We start from the raw sequence: 19,551 nt of genomic DNA on the forward strand, positions 1-19,551 counted from the left end.
TATGGGTCCTAGAAAGCCAGATGCTTTCCAGGATTCATGAGCACTGTCTAGATTGGTGCAAATTAGTGCTTAGAAAAGTCTAATGGCCCCATGGAACGTACATGGTGTTATAGGGCCTCTGGGAGTCCACACATGTCTTTGTTGTGTGGAGACTCTATGGGTGCTAATTTGAGAGGCAAGAAGGTCCTTAACCCTCCCCCCAGCAATATCTCTCTCCATTATTAGGTGGCTAAATGCCTAAAATTACTCACATCACTCTTTGGAATCAGCATTACTATACCTGGTTACCTCTTTTAAAAAATGAACCCCCCAATTTGCTCCACAATTTCAGTCATTAACACCTTACTCTAAATTAGTTCACCCACTGTTTCCTCCAGGCAGGCTTGACCTGGGTGGGGTCAGAATGGGAGAAAGAGGGAAAAGGTATATATAGGGGAAACAGGTCTTGAATATAAATCCTGTCAACATCACTGTTTTTATAGGGTTCGGGCTTGGACCTTGACCACAGGCCCCCCATATGGCTGGCTAAACCATGAGTCATGCACATCGGGATTTTGACTTATTCTCATGCCAGCAAGTGAGGGGAATACCAAATTGTGACAGTTCTCTGGCATAGAAGGTAAGGAGAAGTAACAAAATGTTATATTTCCTTTATGCTGAACCTTTGTTCTCTTTTCCCCATGGCCCATAAATGGTTAACCTACTTAAACTGGAGAAACTTTCTGCCTCCTGCAAAGTTTGATTCCTGGAGGCAGATTTTTTTTTTTAATCCAGCAAGTGTCAGGTAATTGGAAGGGTGGAGTCAAGCTGTAAACCCTGACACACCTTTGTCAGGACTTGTTGGGAAGCAAAGAACTGAAAGAAACAAGAGGGAGAGAAGAAGTGAACATTTTTGAAAGATCACTCAGCCCTAACACACCTTGGCTGGGTCTGGATAAAAAAAAGTGGAAACGGCAAACGTCTAGAAGAAAGGATCAGAGGAAGAAAGAGAGAGGGGGTATTTATTCAAAGCTGTTTCCAGTTCCCTTCAACATCTCAAACTAAGTAAGTAACAGGAAGAATTTTACCTTTTTCTCTTTTTATGAGATTTTAATTTGAAGTTTGCCTCTGAGAACTTAAATGTTTGTGAGAGAATATAAGATGATGTTGTTTGGTTTCCAGTGTTCTGGTTGAAGTCATTAATTGATCAGAAATTATTTCTTTGGCTTATGTGTTCTGCTTAGGGTAGATTTTTTAAAGGAATGAGAAAGTTTTATCAGTGGAAAAAAAGAAGGAAAAGGCGTTAAGATAAAGAGGACTCCACTGGCCAGCTTTCTTTCTTTTCTTTTCTTTTTTTTTTTTTTTTGGTATTGTTGTCAGTTTTTTGAAATGACTTGTGTTAAGTTGTTTTATTTAGAATATGTTTATTTAGAATTTATAATTCTTTCTCTCTTAATCTCAGTTTCTCTGTCTCTCCCTACCTCCCTCTCTCTCTTTCTCTTTCCCTCTCTGCCCTTGACAGCAGAGAACAGCTCAGAGGTGAAGTTAAAGTGTAGGTGAGTGGGGGCTTCTAGAAGCAGCCCCTGAGCACTATGAACCAGTGTGCTGCCGGGGCGTCTGTGCAAGGTCTGATTAAGCTCAAGGGGCTGGTGGACATTGCTGTGTATCACACTCTACAATTACTTCCCCTAATCTAAAGTAAACTACTTGAAATCATAAAACTAATCCAGGAACTTCCTGGAGTCAAACTGGGAACCAGAGAAAAAGAAAGAAAATTCTGTCAAACTTTTGCTGGCCAATTTGGACCCCCCCCCCCCAAGAAAAAATCATTTTGGGGTGAGAATTACCAGCTTAGTTATCTCACTGGACTACATTAACTGCTAACTGACAAATTACCACTTTACTTTCTGAAGTGTAGGCAAAGTCTTTGGCACCTCACTTCTTTTGAGAAGCGGTTAGTCTGTAGCCTCATAGTTGGATTTGTTCTGTCCATAAAATGTAATGGGATTTTTTAAAAGAAATTCATTTGGAAAGCAGAATTGTCTCTATCCCCATATGCTCTCTTGTAGAGCTAGGGCACAGATCTAAGTCAGAGCTAAACTGAAACAGATGTCCAGCCCCTGATGGAGCCCTTCCAAGGATCAGAGGGGGCCTGCTTTACTCTCAGCCCCTCTGAAACACCCACACAAATCTGATTAGAATTTACATGGGGACAGTTAAAGCAAGAAGTCCTGCCAAAGGCTTGGATTGAAACTCAGGTTGGTGAAACTGATCCGACCTAAGAACTAACCACATTCAATTATGCCAAGAGAAGCCTGCGTCTGCGTGGTTTGGTTCGTTTGCCATTGTTAGCAGCAATAGGATTGAACTAAACATGGCTGTAAACAAGTGGTATAATCACAAAGCTGGAGCCCAAGCTCCCCACCCCCTACAGTTAGGAAAATCAAGTATGCCAAATGCAGCAAGCTGGCGAGCCCATCACTGGAGGGGCATAGGGACAGAACCTGTGAGACAGTCAACCCTAGGGCGTTGGTGTTCCCGCCTCCCAGACGGCTTGGCCCTCCTGTGTTAACAGATCAATAACTAGTGGGTGGTTTTCTCACACTTTGGTTATTTTATCTTTTGTTTTGTTTTAAAATGTAGAGCATACAGAGATTGGGAAAAACAGGAGCTGAAAAAATACCTGTGATTCTTTAGCAGAATATAGGGACATTTATTCCTAAAATAGAAAATAGAAAAACACTTAGCTTCTCCATTCTCTTTTTTGTGTCAAAGGCCAAGTGCTTCATGAGTTGTTATAATCAAAAGGTCAGTGAGGTGGTTTACTATTGGTATCAGCAGTTTGTCCTTGTTTGTGCGTGGGTTACACACCATCATCATCGAAATAGTTTTGGGTGGATATAAAATCATTTAAATGAAGGGGGAAAGAGAAAAAACAAACCTCATAAAAGTAGAAAAATATTTTGAATTGTGTTTTCTTACATAAGAAAATGACACAGGATCATTTCAAAAAAAAAAAAACATTAACTATGAAATACCCATGAAGCAGCCCCTTAGAACTGTGGATGGAGATAAGCATAATTTTGGAATTGAGCACTTGAATGACCTGCTCATCCTTAGCTCTAGTAAAGTGACCCAAACATCCAAGAAGTTTAAAATTCTGCTGCTTGACCATGCTTCCATTAAGTAGTGCTTTCGGAGGAGGGAGTACAGGTGAACGCTGCTGGGAGAGGTAGGCTCGGGCACGTGCCTGGGCATGTAACTTTCCCTTACATTACACTTTTAAAAAGCTATCAGCTTAAATATTTAAAGGGGAAATCCTACAGGAATACTGTGGGCCCCGTGGGATGGTCCACATCCAGGTTTGTGCCTCAGCTCACCACTTTCCATTTAATAACTCACAGAAAGTTCCCTCTTAGCATTGGTTTAAAGGAACCCACCTCCCAGCACATCCCTGCCATTTCAGACTACCAGTCTGAGAAAGAGCTTTGGCAAAGTCAGCAGAGCTCCATCCTATGTATTTCAGCCCCAAGAAATCATTCTGTAAGGCCACAGCCATTTAGGGGCTCCAGGTTGAGAAAGAAACAAGAACCCATCTACCTGCACCCACCTAGGGCTCCTTCTAACCCAGAGCACCTGCCAGTGAGGAGCCCCCAGGCCTTGGAGAGGGCATCTGATTTCTTAGCAAGCTGCCTCCGCATGCCTTCTGAATGTTAGGGAACCCTTGGCTTTTTGCTGTAGATCTTGAGGCTTCATCACTGGGACTTAAGAAAAAGATGGAAATGCCTGGAAATGTCTGTTATTTTTCTGGATACAGAAAGAACAAGAAACCACTTGCCAGGTTTGCCGCCTAGACGCTGAGGCTGTACCAAACGAAGCTATCATCTGTCTGCCTTGATGGCTGCAAGTGGAATTAACCCAGCCAATCCCAAGTTTATAGCTGCCAGCAGCAACTTTCATTAAAGGATCAAAATGAGCAATAAGTTGTGGGAAGTAAATATTTCCGGGGATTTTTATAAACAGTTCCTTTCAGGATAACAATTCAGGTGTCATCCTAGGTGGCTCCCCACTGGCAGCCAGGTGCATTTGAACATTGAATCTCCACTAATGAACTTAAAAACAAAAAAACAAACAAACAAAAAAATGCAGAGAGGGGCTTCAGAGGTACCAAAGGCTATTAATGCTCAAACAAAGGATTTCAAAGATTTCAAAGAGGGTGTCAGGCTGTACATAGGCTGGCATGACATAAGTCATACAGGTAATAGGTGGAATGCAGACACAGTCACGGGCCAGGTTTGCCGTTCTAATGAGGCTGGACTCCATTGTTGAATTCTTTATGGAGCGTGTCCATTCTCTTTGGCTCTGGGAAACATACCTGCAAAGACCTTCTGTGTCTTCTCAGATCCAGCCAGGAATTTTTCCATGATGCCTCATTCCTTGCCTAGAGCTGCATTTAAGAAACTCTGATGAGCAAGAAGCTGGCACATTTGACTAGGCCCTGGAGCTATCTTGTTGGATTTCACCTGGTAGTTGACCAGCTGGTCTCATGTGGTCTTGGTTTTCAGCAGGAATATCACCCAGGGCTGCATTAGGACTTTGGTGGGCCCTAGACATGTTTGCCTTTGTGGATACCCTTCCTTCATTAAAACATTTTTTTAAAATTTTATTTTATAACTTCATTGAAAGACTATAATCCAGGTTGGGTTGTGTTCACTTTTCCTTCTGATTTAAAAAAAAACTTAAAATACTTTTGTAGCCCCTTAAAAATAAAATGGGACTAGGCACTCTGCCCATTGTACCTAACAGATAAGTAGACCCTAAAGCCACCAGGCAGGAGAAAAAGACAGAAAGGAGAGTTCTTCCAGAAAGGGGTGCCCTGGGCAGATGTGGCTTGCCCCAGAATTTTAGAATCCAGTTTAAACTGCATCCAAAGAGAAACTAGGAGGAAGGGAAGGTTGAGGGGCTGGGAGAAGAGAGCCATGGGGAAAGCCAGATTTCAAGTCCTTGCAGAGCCTGAGACAGGGAACTACAGCCAAAAGCACCCAGTTGGGACAGGGATCCTTGCTGTGGTGTCCTGTGTGTTTAAAGCCTACAGGCCCTCCCCAGCACAGCCCCACCCCTTGTGTCAGCCTTGCCTCATTCTGTCCACACTTCGGGACACAGTGGACAGGATCGCAATGACTTTCCTGTCCAGAGCAGAGTAAGAGTGAAGGGAGAACATAGGTGACATGTGCAAATAGGTATTTTCCTACATATTTCAATAGATTTTACACTGATTTTCTTCATATATTTTTCTAGCTATGTCTGCAAATAAGGATAGTGGGGCTTGCTTGTTATGAAGAGAAAGTTTCCCATTGTAAAAAGTGTCAAGTTCCACACAAACAGAACCATTACCATGATTTTTATCATTATTTCAATCCATCAACCATCATTCTCACATCTGAACTCTAAATGATGAAGCACTAATGTCTTATATTCACAGAGCCCCATACAGAACACTGAACATTATGGGATACATCAAAATGAATTAGTTGAAAGTGCTGAGTGCTTTGACAGATATCCTTCAATTATGTGTTACTTCAGCAAAGAATGGAGGTTTTATAGTCAAGGGTCAAGGCACCAGATCTTCTATGTAAGACTTTTCATGTTCAGTAGGGGGCAGCCTGATCAGTTAGATCCTGGGGGGTGGGTGGGGGGAAAGGGGAAGATCCCAAGATCCCAGTATAAAGGAATAGAATCCAAGGTGGAACTATTATAGTACTCCCTTATCTGATACAAGAACTGGGAATGACTTCTGTTAAAAAAAAATGCACAGGAAAGAATTACACCTTGAATTCTAAGAATCAAGTTTTGGCTCTCAGCTTGAATAGTAGGGACCTATACTTATGAGAAGTGATGGTAATAGTCATGGCTAGTCACGATTTCTGGCTTTTTCCGTAGGTGGCTATGGTATGGATGTAACCAAGAAAAACAAACGAGATGGCACTGAAGTCACTGAAAGAAGTAAGAACGTGATATATATGTCATTATAAAAGTAATAAAAAATTTGGAAAGAGTAAATAATTTATTCCTAATTCCACCACAACCACTGTATCTTTTTTTTTTCCTGTTTCTTATGTTTTTGTTTTTAGTTTTTTTCTTGGATTTTTTTTTTGTGCTTATTTTTCACTGTATCATTTTAAATGTATTCCTAAATAGACTTTATTTCCTCCTATGAGATGCCTTTTGTTGATTTTAATGCTAACACACTTATAATCAAAATGTGTTCTTTTTCTGCAAAGATGAAAATAGCTATTTTGATGTGTAGTTTTTTAAACCAACATTTTTAATGGTTTCATAATATTCTGTTGAATGAATTTGCCGTAGTTTATTTAACCATGTCCTTATTTAGGGATACAGGGAAACAGAAGTCCAAAAGAATAATATCTCCATTATTGCAGGGACAAAATTGGAATCACAGTTGTGTCACAGTTGTAATCTACACTGAAAATTGAAAACAGACACATTTCTTTTGTGAAACTGCCCAAATGATAAATTCAAAGACATTTAAACTGTCCCCTTAGCAGTTCTAACTCATTCACTTATCCTGTGACTTTCATATATCTCCAATAAAAAAAATCTCTGGCTCCACAGACTTGGAACTTTAGGTTAAGAAATAATTTATTTTTATGTGTCACAGAATCCCAGAGGTCCACACAATGAGAAGTTTAGTGAAAGCTCAAGGACTGTTATTCAAATCAAGCCGCCATTTTAGTCTGAAAAACCATTTCCTTTTGTGCATGGAATGCGGCTTCTGCTGCATTCGTAACCCCAGTTCCTGCTAGGACAACCAAACGCACAGGAAAATGCAGGGTGAAGAAGGCAAGGGCGAGGGATGGGGGCAGTGAGACTGGTGTGGGATGGAGCCGTGGCCAGCAGCACAAAGTGATTCTGCACCATCTTCTTGCATCCTTCTCTCCTTTTACCAACCATATGCACATGCACAGCACACATATGCACACACGTGTGCACAAGAAGTATACTTTGAAAGACCAGCGACCTCAGCTAGGTAGATGTTACTTTATGTTCAACCCAGAGGGAGGTAGTGGTGATGGTCACAGTCGGAGCACAAAATTGGCCTGGTTATGGTTTGGGGAATCTACCTACCTTCCCATGCTGCTGTGCAGGAGAGAGTGATTCAGGAAGGCAAGAGGTCTTTCTTCTAACTGGAAGCTTTTATGAACTCTATAGACTAACCATCACTTGGAGTCTAGAGAAACTCAATTTAGTTTGGGGGAGGGGTGGGGCAAAGGGACTGGTTCTTCAAATCTGTCTTGGATGTTCATCTATCCATGAACCAAATGTGACTTACCCACCCCTTTCTTTCCTTCACCTCCTCACACTCAAGGGTGACCCTGAAGATTTCAGAATGAATTATGATGTCCTTGAGACATCCACAAATTCATAAAGTTCAAGGTAATTATCTATATAATAGTGAAATCAGCCAGGATGATGCTTTGGCCCCAGCTGGAGTGGGTGACACTTTAGAAGGGAGAGTACAGAGAAAGAGAGTGAATTTGAGGGCCTGGTCCTCCTTCAAAGGCAAACCCAGGCCTGGACTAGATCTCATTGTTATATAAGAGACATTAATGCCAAGACAACTCACTTTTCTAATCAGTAGGTAACTAACTGCTTTTGGTTCCAAATCCCTTCGGTATTTCAAGGATCTCAGTGCGTTACTTAAGATCTCATCCTTTCTTTGTCTTTTTCTAGTTATCACGGAAACAGTAACTACAAGACTTACGTCCTTACCACCAAGTAAGTGACTGACTAGAGAGCTTGCTCTCAGTGAGGCCCATGTGAAGGGCTCCACATGTAACCTTTTCCCTGGTAGCTCACTCTCTAGTTGAGCAAATCCAAAATATCTGAAATCTTTTGTTTAACAACTGTGTTGACATTTATATACCACAGAATCCACCAGTTTGAAGTGTATAATTCAGTAGTTGTTGATGTACTTACAGAGTTGTGCAGCCTCTTTGCAACAATCTAATTTTAGAACATTTCCATGATTAAAAAAATAAAACCCTCCATGGCCATTAGCAGTCACTCCTCATTCTCCCTCCCCTCTCCCCAGCCCCTGAAAACCACAAATCTACTTTCTGTCTCTATAGATTGGCCTGATCTGGACACTAAAATACCAGAAATCTTACTCAGCCTGAGCACGGGGTGGGAGGAGGGAACCACAGTCAGGCTTCTGTTGGAATCCACTTTTTTCTCAGGAGGTCCTTAGGGCTAGTGGATTTTTTCATGGAGATCTGAGCCCTCCCACTAGCCCTGCACCCCAGGAAGCCTGGCTTAGTGCAGGGAGTGGGGAGACCCCACCCAGCAGCCCACGAGGTTGGAGCAGGGTGTACTACCAGGTGGAACACCAGCAGCACAGAGCTGTCCCTGATCTCAGTGACACGTCCAGTGGTTGCCATGTCTGGGGCCCTGACCAGACATGAGGGAAAAAAAGCAAGCCCAGCCCAGGCCCTGGCCTCAAGGAGCTTTTTATCTCTCACTGACTTTTCTAATATTTGTTTTCCTAATCAGCAACTTGCTATGCTTCACCCAGAAGACTTACTTTTCAAATCAGATAGAATATTTGTTCTTGACTTTTGTATCAAAAACAAACAAAACAAGAGCATGGCAGCCTGTACTGTGCTGTGCAGGTCTCGAGGGGAAGGGACCCCAAACCAAGAGGGCTGTGGGTGAGAAGCCAGGGAAGGCTTCTGAGGGGCAGGGAATGAGGAAACCCTCTGCACCGACTCTACCTGTACATTGCCACCTGCTCCTTGTTTCTGCAGAAGGGGGGACCAGCAATGGCTATGCTAAAACAGGCTCTCTTGGTGGAGGGAGCCGGCTGGAGAAACAGAGCCTGATGCACGGCAGCAGCGGCTGCATCAGCTCAGGTCAGTGCCACCTGGTGGGAGGGGCTGGGGGAAGAGCAGGTGGACAAGGGGAGAGGGACCTGCATGGAGAGGGACCATTACAACTGTCGGTCACCCATTCCAAACCCCCCAAAGAGCTATGTAAAGGACACACAACCCATTGAAGTTAAGACTTTTCAGTGATCACATCTGAAGCCTACTTAATTAAAATGGGATCAATTTTCATAATGTTCCTCAATATAAATTATAATAATAAAGAAGTCTTCTTGGGGAGGTGACTCCTTTCCAACTGAATTACTCCCTTTAAGCCATCTCTTTTAAAGTCTGAGGGCTTACAACTTGAATTAACAACAACAAAAGAAACAACGATTGGGTTACTGTGCTAAGGAAATCTAGTGACATACGATCCCACATGTGCAACTTTCCAGTGGGCAGGCATCCAACACAGGCCCAGTTGTTCCTAGTGAAACATTCTTTCACGGTAGCTTTCAAGCTGAAACAAAATAAAACAAAGCAGGAAAAAGACACACACAGACACACACACACGCACACACATGCACACACACACACAACCTGTGAAGCCATTTTAAAAGCCTTGGAGTGACACTAAAGAAAGACCCAAGACATACAAACAGCTGGGCTGACCAAGAGGAGCACCTGCCTTACCTGTCGAGGAACATGTCCACATCGGGTTACATTCTAGTCCCTGGCAGTGCTCTACAATTACGTGCCAGGACCTCAAGAAAAATCCTGTGTCTCAGTGTCCATGTGCTTTGACCATGGACATAAAGGACCTCCCTGCCTTCCAGTGGTCAGCTGGGGAGGGGCAGTAGCACTAATTCCACCCCCCATTTCTGAGTGGCCGTGGGGATGCTGTGGTGGACCCTTTTGGTCATGGAGATCATCTCCTGAAGTCCTCTGGCCCCTCCTCAGGGCCCTCTTTTATTACGGGCAGCCTGCATGTACATAGTTAGTATAACTGGAGGTCAGTCTGCTGCGGTGCTGTGATGGTTTACGCCTTCCCCCCTTGTAGGTGGAAGCACACGAGGCAATGCCTCCACGTCTAGTTACAGGAGGGCTCCTTCACCTGCCTCCACTCTGCCCAACTCACCAGGCTCAACCTTTGAGAGGAAGACTCACATCACCCGCCATGGAACATACGAAGGTACTGGTCCCAGAGACTTTAAGAGAGAACTACTCTCTCCCCCAAGTACCTTCTCTTGTTCTTTGAAGATGGAAGCATCAGCCACCTGTCTTCACCTGTGTCTGCCCTCTCTCCTTGCTCTCCATTCTGCCTTCATTTCTTTTATGGACTCTTGTTACTTGGAGATTTTGTTGATTTATCTACCCCTCATTCATCCATTCATCCATTTAGTCACTTTTTAACTGATATTTCAAATATCTACCATGTGTTTAACACTGTGTGGGATGCTTTGATGGATGCTTAAATGAACCATACCTGGATCTTGTCTTCAAGAAGCTTTGAGTCAAACAGACAAGATGACAGATAAAAGACTATAATGCAAAGTAGAAGGGGATTATCTTTTCTAGATGGGTCTTAAGTGAAGATTCTACATAGGAGGTGACATCTGAGCTGGGCCTTCATAATGTGTAAGACTTCATACCTGGGGGAGAGATGAGGTGCTCCGGGCTGCGGGAGCCTGTCTCCAGACAGACAGGAGAGTCCAGGGCCCAGCTAGCAGCAGTGGTACTTATGTGAAGAGAGATGGAGAGACTCAGATTCGCTGCTAGGCCAAGCTGTTTGGGCTTTGTTCTGCACACAGTGAGGAGCCACAGAGATTTTGAGCAAAAGGGTCGATCCTATCTGAGATCCAGGACTAGAACTCTGGATGCCACATGCAGGAAGAATAGGGAAGGGGTGGAACACAGTGACAAGTTAAAAGGTGATCAATAGTCCAGGAAGGGGAAACCTTGTCTGAGACTAGGGTGGCAGCAGTGGGAGCGGACAGGAGGAGCCGGAGGTGAAAGGTGTGGCACGGCTGGAACTGACAGGTTTGACAATGGATCCGATGCTGGGGGAAAGGGAGGAAAAGGAGTCAGTGATTCAACTGGGATTTTTAAACACTGGTGGTTGGGTTCATGGTGGTACCAACAACTGAAACAGGGAGGTCTCCCCAAGGATGAGTTCAGTCATTTCATCCTGAAGTACAGCTGCTGGCATGGCTGTCAGGTGGGGATACCAAGCAGGCAATGGGACACATAGGACCTGAGCTCAGGGAAGAAGTCCCTGAAGCTCCCTGGCAAGATACCCAGTTTGGAGTCATTCACAAAGAGATGCTAGTAGACTCTGGAAAACTGAAGGAGTTGGTCAAGGAAGAGAGTTTGGTTTTTTTTTTTTTAACATTTTTTATTGATTTATAATCATTTTACAATGTTGTGTCAAATTCCAGTGTTCAGCACAATTTTTCAGTTATTCATGGACATATACACACTCATTGTCACATTTTTTTCTCTGTGAGTTATCATAACATTTTGTGTATATTTCCCTGTGCTATACAGTGTAGTCTATTCTACAATTTTGAAATCCCAGTCTATCCCTTCCCACCCTCCACCCCCCTGGTAACCACAAGTCTGTATTCTCTGTCTGTGAGTCTATTTCTGTCCTTTATTTATGCTTTGTTTTTGTTTGTTTGTTTGTTTTTGTTTTTGTTTTTGTTTTTTAGATTCCACATATGAGCGATCTCATATGGTATTTTTCTTTCTCTTTCTGGCTTACTTCACTTAGAATGACATTCTCCAGGAGCATCCATTTTGCTGCAAATGGCATTATGTTGTCAGTTTTTATGGCTGAGTAGTATTCCATTGTATAAATATACCACTTCTTCTTTATCCAGTCACCTGTTGATGGACATTTAGGCTGTTTCCATGTTTTGGCTATTGTAAATAGTGCTGCTATGAACATTGGGGTGCAGGTGTCATCCTGAAGTAGATTTCCTTCTGGATACAAGCCCAGGAGTGGGATTCCTGGGTCATATGGTAAGTCTATTCCTAGTCTTTTGAGGAATCTCCACACTGTTTTCCATAGTGGCTGCACCAAACTGCATTCCCACCAGCAGTGTAGGAGGGTTCCCCTTTCTCCACAGCCTCTCCAGCATTTGTCATTTGTGGATTTTTGAATGACGGCCATTCTGACTGGTGTGAGGTGATACTTCTTTGTAGTTTTGATTTGCATTTCTCTGATAATTAGTGATACTGAGCATTTTTTCATGTGCTTTTTGATCATTTGTATGTCTTCCTTGGAGAATTGCTTGTTTAGGTCTTCTGCCCATTTTTGGATTGGGTTGTTTATTTTTTTCTTATTGAGTCGTATGAGCTGCTTATATATTCTGGAGATCAAGCCTTTGTCGGTTTCACTTGCAAAAATTTTCTCCCATTCTGTAGGTTTTCTCCTTGTTTTATTTCTGGTTTCCTTTGCTGTGCAGAAGCTTGTAAGTTTCATTAGGTCCCATTTGTTTGTTCTTGCTTTTATTTCTTCTAGGAGAAAATTTTTTAAATGTATGTCAGATAATGTTTTGCCTATGTTTTCCTCTAGGAGGTTTATTATATCTTGTCTTATGTTTAAGTCTTTAATCCATTTTGAGTTGATTTTTGTATATGGTGTAAGGGAGTGTTCTAGCTTCATTGTTTTACATGCTGCTGTCCAGTTTTCCCAACACCATTTGCTGAAGAGACTGTCTTTATTCCAATGTATATTCTTGCCTCCTTTGTCAAAGATGAGTTGACCTAAAGTTTGTGGGTTCATTTCTGGGCTCTCTATTCTGTTCCATTGGTCTAAATGTCTGTTTTGGTACCAATACCATGCTGTCTTGATGACTGGAAGAGAGTTTTAAAGCAGGAGAGAGCATAGAAAGATAAAGTTGGGGGAAGATGGAGAAAGGAGAGGAGAGGAGAGGGAAGAGTCTTTGGGGGTGCATGGGGAGACTGGGAGCCATTGAAGTCGAGAGCAAGAAAGTGCTCAGGATCAAGAAGGAGGAGGTTAGAGGAAGACATTTGGGTTCTGCTCCTAAGGTTACTGAAGTTCCGGGTGATCTGCAGAAGCAGTTTTAGTGGAAAACAGACAAGCCAGGTGGCTCATGGGCCTAATAGTGAGTGGAGATGGATACCAGTGATGGAGAAGCAGGATTAGGGGATGGGCACCTCAGTGAATAACTTAGCCCCAGGGCTGCAGAGGGTAAAGGGAGTCCCAGATTCAGGCCAGGTGAATTGGGTCATTGCAGTGCTTTCTGCTGCTCAGTCTGCATGTGGCCTGGTCCCTTCACTTGACAGGGTCCACATTCAGGACGGGCTTCACAAGGCCAGAGACACCCTGGTGCTAACAGCATGTTGATTTGATCAGAGGCAGGTAACCAGCAGCAGCACCACATAGGGTAAACGTGGTCAAGGAAGTGAAAACTAAAAGAAGCCTCCTGTTTTCTTTTGCTCAAACCCTGCCCTTCTGAAGTAGCTCAGTGACCAGAGGGAAGTGCCACAAGCACGTCCAGAGGGCAGGTCATGTTTAAATCAGGAGCCCACTGGAGAACACCTCTCAGCCTCCTGAGCACCCCGACTGCAGAGGCTCAGAGGGGAGTGACCCGGCTCCACCTACTCTCTCGGAGGCCGTGTGGGCTTAAGTGGCCATTTGTACTAAGTGTTTTGTCCTCTCTCCAGGGAGCTCCAGCGGCAACTCTTCCCCAGAGTACCCTCGTAAGGAATTTGGTATGTCCTTTCCTTATTTTCTGAAGAAATGGTCAAGTGTGCTGGTGGGGATGGAGGCAGAACATTGTGAATTAATGTCATGAGTTAAGTGGATTCTTCTAAGGGAGTCTGGACTCTGCTGACCTGTTTCCCTTGCTCTTTATCCTGAAGCATCTCAAGGGGACTGTCAGCCACATTCGCTTGCTGTCATAAGTCTGCTCGTGAAATGGCAAGCTAGTCATACAAAGCTGAGGCTTGAAAAGATAAGCACTAAGGCCATACAACAATCATAGGGTTTTTCCTTCCACAGGACACACAGAGATCTCCCAGCAAAAAGGAGCAGGGCTTAAAACACACCAGTGCCAAACATCCCTGCACCTCCAGCACAGCTGGCTTCACAGGGGCACATGTTATACTAAGGGACACCCTAGGCTGTATCTTCATGTGACCTTCCGTCTTTGGTCCATGTTCTTGGATTCTCTCTGTGCATATGAACTGATGATCATTGATTGTACAGTGATTATAATTTCATTTATTTATTTGTTTACAGCTGGAAAGCCAAGGCAGTCTCATACAAAAGACTAGAGGAAAGACCTGGCAGTTGTTTGATACATTTGACCAGCAGGGTCAGCCAGTCCAAATGGATCGTGCTCCCAAATGCAAATGATTGCCTTAGTTAAAACACTCTAAGTGTGAGCCAACCTAACATTCATTTTGCTAACTTAACACCATAAATGCACTAGAGTCTGCAAAATTCTCTCTGCCCTTTGGCTCTGTGGTCACCACTTACTAAGGATCCACTGTACCTGAAGGCTCCTATATGGCTATAAACGCACTGTGAAAACAGCCTCCTCCCCCAACCCAAGTAGATCCACGTCGACATCTCTAGCATGCCACCTCTTATATATGCCTAAGTTGCCGAAGTTACTTTTCCCTGTTTTTCAGCATCTCCTTCAACCAGAGGACGGAGCCAGACACGAGGTGAGCCCTGCTGCTGGGTTCAGTTTAGCTCCTTCAGTATTTTCTGAACATCTATCATGTGTCCAGCCATGAGCCAGGAAGTGTGAGGGAGTAAAGAATGAATAAGGCATGGTTTCTGCCCTCAAGGAGCTTGCAGCATCTGGGGGTCTTCTGCTGGCTCCATCGGAATGGGAAGGGTAGATTTTGACAGGGTCTAGCAAGCATGTGGAGCAGTTTGTTCTGCTGTGGATGGTCTGAAGATGCTGGCACCACATCTGGTTTCACATCTAGTCTCCTGGGTGACTTTAACAAGATGTGCTGTCATTGGCTTTATGCAGCAAAAATGAGCACAAGCCCATCTTTTTCTAGTTGTTCCCAGGGATGGAGGACAGCTTGAGAGTTTTGCACTCTCCACAACTTCCAATGGATAAGGCCCTAGAAGGGAATGTGGTCCTGGAGAAAGCTGCCCAAATGATTGCCTTGTTATATCTGTTGATGGTGGGGAGGGGCGCATCAGAGCTGTGCTGAAGGCAGAATTCTTCTCAGGCTCCGGGAGTTCTCAGTGACCAGTCTAGACTTCCCAGGGGCCTCCTCGCATCACTCACTCCAAAGTTAGGCATGTACCAACCACTACAACTATAGGTTGATAGGTGATAGATGCTCATGCTCCACTTGAAGCTAATAATGTTAGACCACCCACTTTTTGCCCTGAAGAGGCAAAAATGGCTAAGTAAACACCATAGGCTTTAGAATCCTCTTGCTATTACCTGAGAAACCCTGGAGGCAGAAGAGCGGCTTGGGGCTAGTGATTGGAAATGGGCTGTAGGAGAGCGGTTGGTCCTTGCTGATTGTGATGGAGCCTCCAGGCCCAGCCTGGGATTTCTGCTCCGGGATACTGGGAGGTGCGCTGGGCAGGTTGAGGTGTAGGGGGAGGACACCTCTCTTGAAACAGCACTTGTTCAGGGTGCACCTAAGTTTTCTGTTCCCAGGACGCAGAGAGCTCAGAGCAGCCCAAAGATATATCAGCCGCTCAGAGCTCAGTGTTGGGCACAGTGATCCTAGCTCCTTTATTCACAGCCTTCCCGGTCTTTTCCCTGTACAGAGAGTGAGATCCGAGTGCGACTGCAGAGTGCATCCCCATCGACCCGATGTAAGTGCTCATGTCCTAGGAAGGATCCAGGACAACTGCTGTGTGTGTGTGTGTGTGTATGTGTGCGTGTGTATGCAATCACTCCGTCATAGAACAGCTCTAAGGGCCTGGGTGACAGGGACCCTGGGCTCAGTGCAGGGGGTGAGGAGCTGAGTAAGTCACAGTCCCTGATGCTCAGTAGTTCACAGACTAATGGGAAGACTGTAAGCCAACCAACCATGCAGGTCAGGGAGCTGAGGGAGGGGGACCAGAGAAGACTTCCCAGGTTAGTGTTGTTTGAAGGGAGACTGAAGGGTGGATCAGGGAGGCTCAGTGAGATAAGTGGGCAGAGACATTGGAGGAACAGACAATGAGACATTGGAGGAACATTCAGTGAGGCTGAAGGAAAAGGAGCAGGACCCAGTTGGGGTCATTAAGATCAGAGAAGGACCAGAAGCAGAGTGTGAGAATTTGAACATGATCTCGAATGTCAGGAGTTCCCCACTCCGTTGACTGTGTTGGACTCCTGTTGTTTGCCACTTTGAAATGAGCCCAAGTGGGCAGGAGCCAAGAGTAGGAGGAGAAAGATCTGGGTCGGGTGGCTCAGGAATCAGACTGGGACTTGCTGGAAGAGCTCAGAGCCTGGGCTATGGGGTCTGTTCCAGGCCGCTGTCCCGCCTGAGTCTCCCCAGGCACTGGGGTGCTGAGCCCAAAGGATGGAGCCCTCAGGGGAGGGAGTGGCTGGGTTGTTCTTAAGCACATGTGGTCTGCAAATCTGTCTCCCCTTATGCATTGCTCTTACACGACGCCTCCTTCCTCTCCTGTTTGCCACCTTGGGGAGCACAAGGTGCTTGCTCCCCTGAATCATCTCCCTGCAAATTATATCAGCCAGACGGTCTTGAAATTAACTAACAGGAAAGCAGCATAATGTTTAGGAGTTATAGGCCCCAGATTCCTTTTGATACTCTAGAGTATACAAGATCGGGGACCTGAAACCAAGGCATCCCGTGCCGGGGAGGAGACCAGTGTTGAACCATTTGTTTCAAGGAGTCTAGTTCTCTGTCTCCAGTGTAAATGTTCCGCCAATCCAGGATGACAGCATCATCCAGCCACAGAGTCTTCCCGCTGGTGTCTGATGAGGTCTAATTAGGAAATATCTACCGAGGACGTTGACCTCCTCATAGAGACACTGTATTTATGAGGCCATTAATACTACAAAGTGCCAGGTTGAAAAGTGCTATAAATTGACAAAATGCAAAAATGATAAGGCTAACCAAAAGTGTCCCAGCGGGTCCCAGATGCATCCTGCTCCCTAGTATTCGGGATGTGATTTAATGTTCCTCCCACTGCAGTTGGAATCAGGAAGGAATCCTGGGCCTAATGAAAAGTTGGGGGATTCTTTTACAGGGACAGAATTGGATGACGTTAAGCGTTTGCTCAAGGGAAGCCGATCAGCCAGTGTGAGCCCCACCCGGAATTCTTCCAACACACTCCCCATCCCCAAGAAGGGCACGGTGGAGACCAAAGTGGTGACAGCGAGCTCCCAGTCAGGTGAGCCCCACAGCCCCGCACTGCTGCAGAGGGAAGGGAGGCCTCTCAGGAGGTGGCAGAGAGTTTGCAAAGCACTGAGCATTTGCTCTCCCTGCGGCATGAACATGTGGGCTACACCCTTCTGACCCCCACCTGGTCAGCCAGCCCTTGTGCTAGCTGTAGTCTGGCTCTAGATCCTGGATATTCTCTCCCAGGAGATTCTTGACACGTCCTGGGAATGTGTTGGCCAGGTTCCCCAGATGAAGGATGTTGGGGGAAAGTTGCAGTGTTTTCTTTCATCCGTCCAGTGAACATTTATCATATGTCTCCTCTGTGCCAAGTACTGGGGACTGAGGAAAGGCAATGAACGAGGTAGACAGCCACTGCCCTCGTGGAGGTGGGGGCCGCTGGGGGAAGTCAGGTAGGCTGCGTGTGGTTCAGCGCTCGTGTATCAGGTACCTGCAAGTGCAAGGTAGGTTCTGGGGGAGACAGAAAGTTGAATAAGCAAATCCTTGGGGGGAGATGAGGAAAGAAGTCAGTGCTGCTATGGTATGAAGCTTTCCTCTCATCTACTGCTGAAAAAAATAGACCTTGAGGTTGTGATCTTTTGTTTGACAATATAAAACCAAAACCTCAGGGTAGTTTGTCATCCACATGGCTAACTCCCTCTCATATAATAAATAGGCAGAACTGGCTTCAGATGTGAAGAAGTAGAGTGCTCCTGGGTTCTGGTTGGCACATAAGAATGTTTAAGGAGGGATTAACCAGAGAAGGCTGCCCTCTGTGCAGTGCGACCTTGAAACCGAGGGCTTCCCCACCTGCCCTCCATCTGCCTGGAATTCTGTTGTAAGGGAGTCCCTGCTCCATGGCATCTCTGAAGGTGGAGTCAGCAACAGAGAGAGAGTGGGACCGTGGATGGGGACAACACATCAGGAGTGGGGGTTACGGGCACAGAACAGGAAATGAGTGGACCCCAGAGCAAAATTTATCTACTTCAAATTTTACTGAAAGCCAGCAAGAATTTCTTATCCAAGAGATTAGGTTTTCACCAGCTCTGAGACTTCAGACATGAGTGGGATGACCACCTGTCCCAGTTTGTCCCAGACAGAACTGAGGGAGTTCTCAGGACATGGGACCTTCAGGGCTAAAACTAGAAAAGTCCTGGCAGACTGAGCCCACCAGGTTCCCCCAGCACAGAGAGTGGGTTTGTCGCTCACTGGGGTATGTGTGGACACATCTGTTTCCAGTGTCTGGGACCTACGATACCACCATCCTGGATGCCAACCTTCCCTCCCACGTGTGGTCCTCCACATTGCCGGCCGGGTCCTCCATGGGCACCTACCACAACAACATGACAACCCAGAGCTCGTCCCTGCTCAACACCAACGCCTATTCTGCAGGATCAGGTACATGGCTTGCAGAGCACGTCCCCTCCCACCCCTGAACCCTCCACACCTTCCTCCCACAAAGAATGACCCCTCTGGCATTTGCCATCCCCAAGGCTTCCTGAAGGGGCTTTCTGTAGCCAAGCATCCCAAGATTCTTCCACTGAAACTTCAGTTCAGTTCAACCTCTAAGGTGTTTCCTCTCGGGGTCCCTCATAGAAAGAACTATATGGCACGGGGTATCTGAAAAAATGTAATGGGAAAGAACACGAAAATAGATACAAGGAACCTAGTTTCACTCCATGTAGATTAACTGTGTGACTTTAAGAAGTCATTTAACTTCTCTGGGCTTCAGTGCCTTCTCTGTAAAATGGTCACTAGCAAGAGAGGCTTTGGCAAGAATCAATGTCCATTTGAGGCCCCACTAACCTACAACCACCCCTTGGCTCTGACCCAAGACACACCACAGATTAGTGTTTGGGTCTGTGCTGCAAGGCAAGAGCCTCAGTTTCTCCTAAAAACAGAAATGTGATGCAATATAAAAATGCAACCCTGGTATTTCTTCTGGTGCTTTTTTGCCCCTATTCTGTGTGGACATCCTCTCACCAGCCTTCCTCTGCCCCTGCAGTCTTTGGAGTTCCAAATAACATGGCATCCTGCTCCCCTACCCTGCACCCTGGAATCAGCAGCTGCTCCTCAGGTCAGTGTTTGCCAGCTTGAAAAAATTAGGGATGCTCTCACTTGGTAAGGAAAACAGAATGTTTTTTGGAGAAGATGTCCTTTCCTGCCCAAGAGTATGAAGGCTTCTCCACGCACATGGCAACGCAGAAGCGGCAGCCAAGGAGCTGCATTCCAAGGCACAGAGCCCGACCTCCATGGCAGACCCAGCTCAGGCCCCAAGGGACAGGGGTAAAGGGGAGGGCACCAGAGACCACACCTCAGTGCTTGTTCTGCGCTGGCCCCT

At 45.4% G+C, this 19,551-nt stretch overlaps 1 protein-coding gene across 2 annotated transcripts in view; it reads left to right on the top strand.

Annotated features, from left to right (window-relative positions):
- The first annotated feature begins 845 nt into the window (after nucleotides 1-845).
- COL17A1 (collagen type XVII alpha 1 chain) overlaps nucleotides 846-19,551 on the top strand; it is a 50,602-nt gene continuing 31,896 nt past the window's right edge. Inside the window, exons 1-11 of one of the 2 annotated variants that reach the window (XM_032491003.1) lie at nucleotides 846-1,044; nucleotides 5,920-5,982; nucleotides 7,732-7,776; nucleotides 8,805-8,909; nucleotides 9,922-10,053; nucleotides 13,557-13,604; nucleotides 14,529-14,564; nucleotides 15,646-15,693; nucleotides 17,080-17,223; nucleotides 18,450-18,608; nucleotides 19,216-19,287. In XM_032491003.1, coding sequence (XP_032346894.1) covers nucleotides 5,931-5,982; nucleotides 7,732-7,776; nucleotides 8,805-8,909; nucleotides 9,922-10,053; nucleotides 13,557-13,604; nucleotides 14,529-14,564; nucleotides 15,646-15,693; nucleotides 17,080-17,223; nucleotides 18,450-18,608; nucleotides 19,216-19,287 — 841 coding nt within the window. In that variant the 5' untranslated portion in view covers nucleotides 846-1,044; nucleotides 5,920-5,930. The remainder of the gene's footprint in view (nucleotides 1,045-5,919; nucleotides 5,983-7,731; nucleotides 7,777-8,804; nucleotides 8,910-9,921; nucleotides 10,054-13,556; nucleotides 13,605-14,528; nucleotides 14,565-15,645; nucleotides 15,694-17,079; nucleotides 17,224-18,449; nucleotides 18,609-19,215; nucleotides 19,288-19,551) is intronic. The other variant, XM_032491002.1, reaches the window with a different exon arrangement.

The sequence above is a fragment of the Camelus ferus genome, chromosome 11 (assembly GCF_009834535.1).
Source record: "Camelus ferus isolate YT-003-E chromosome 11, BCGSAC_Cfer_1.0, whole genome shotgun sequence".
Taxonomy (NCBI): Eukaryota; Metazoa; Chordata; class Mammalia; order Artiodactyla; family Camelidae; genus Camelus; species Camelus ferus.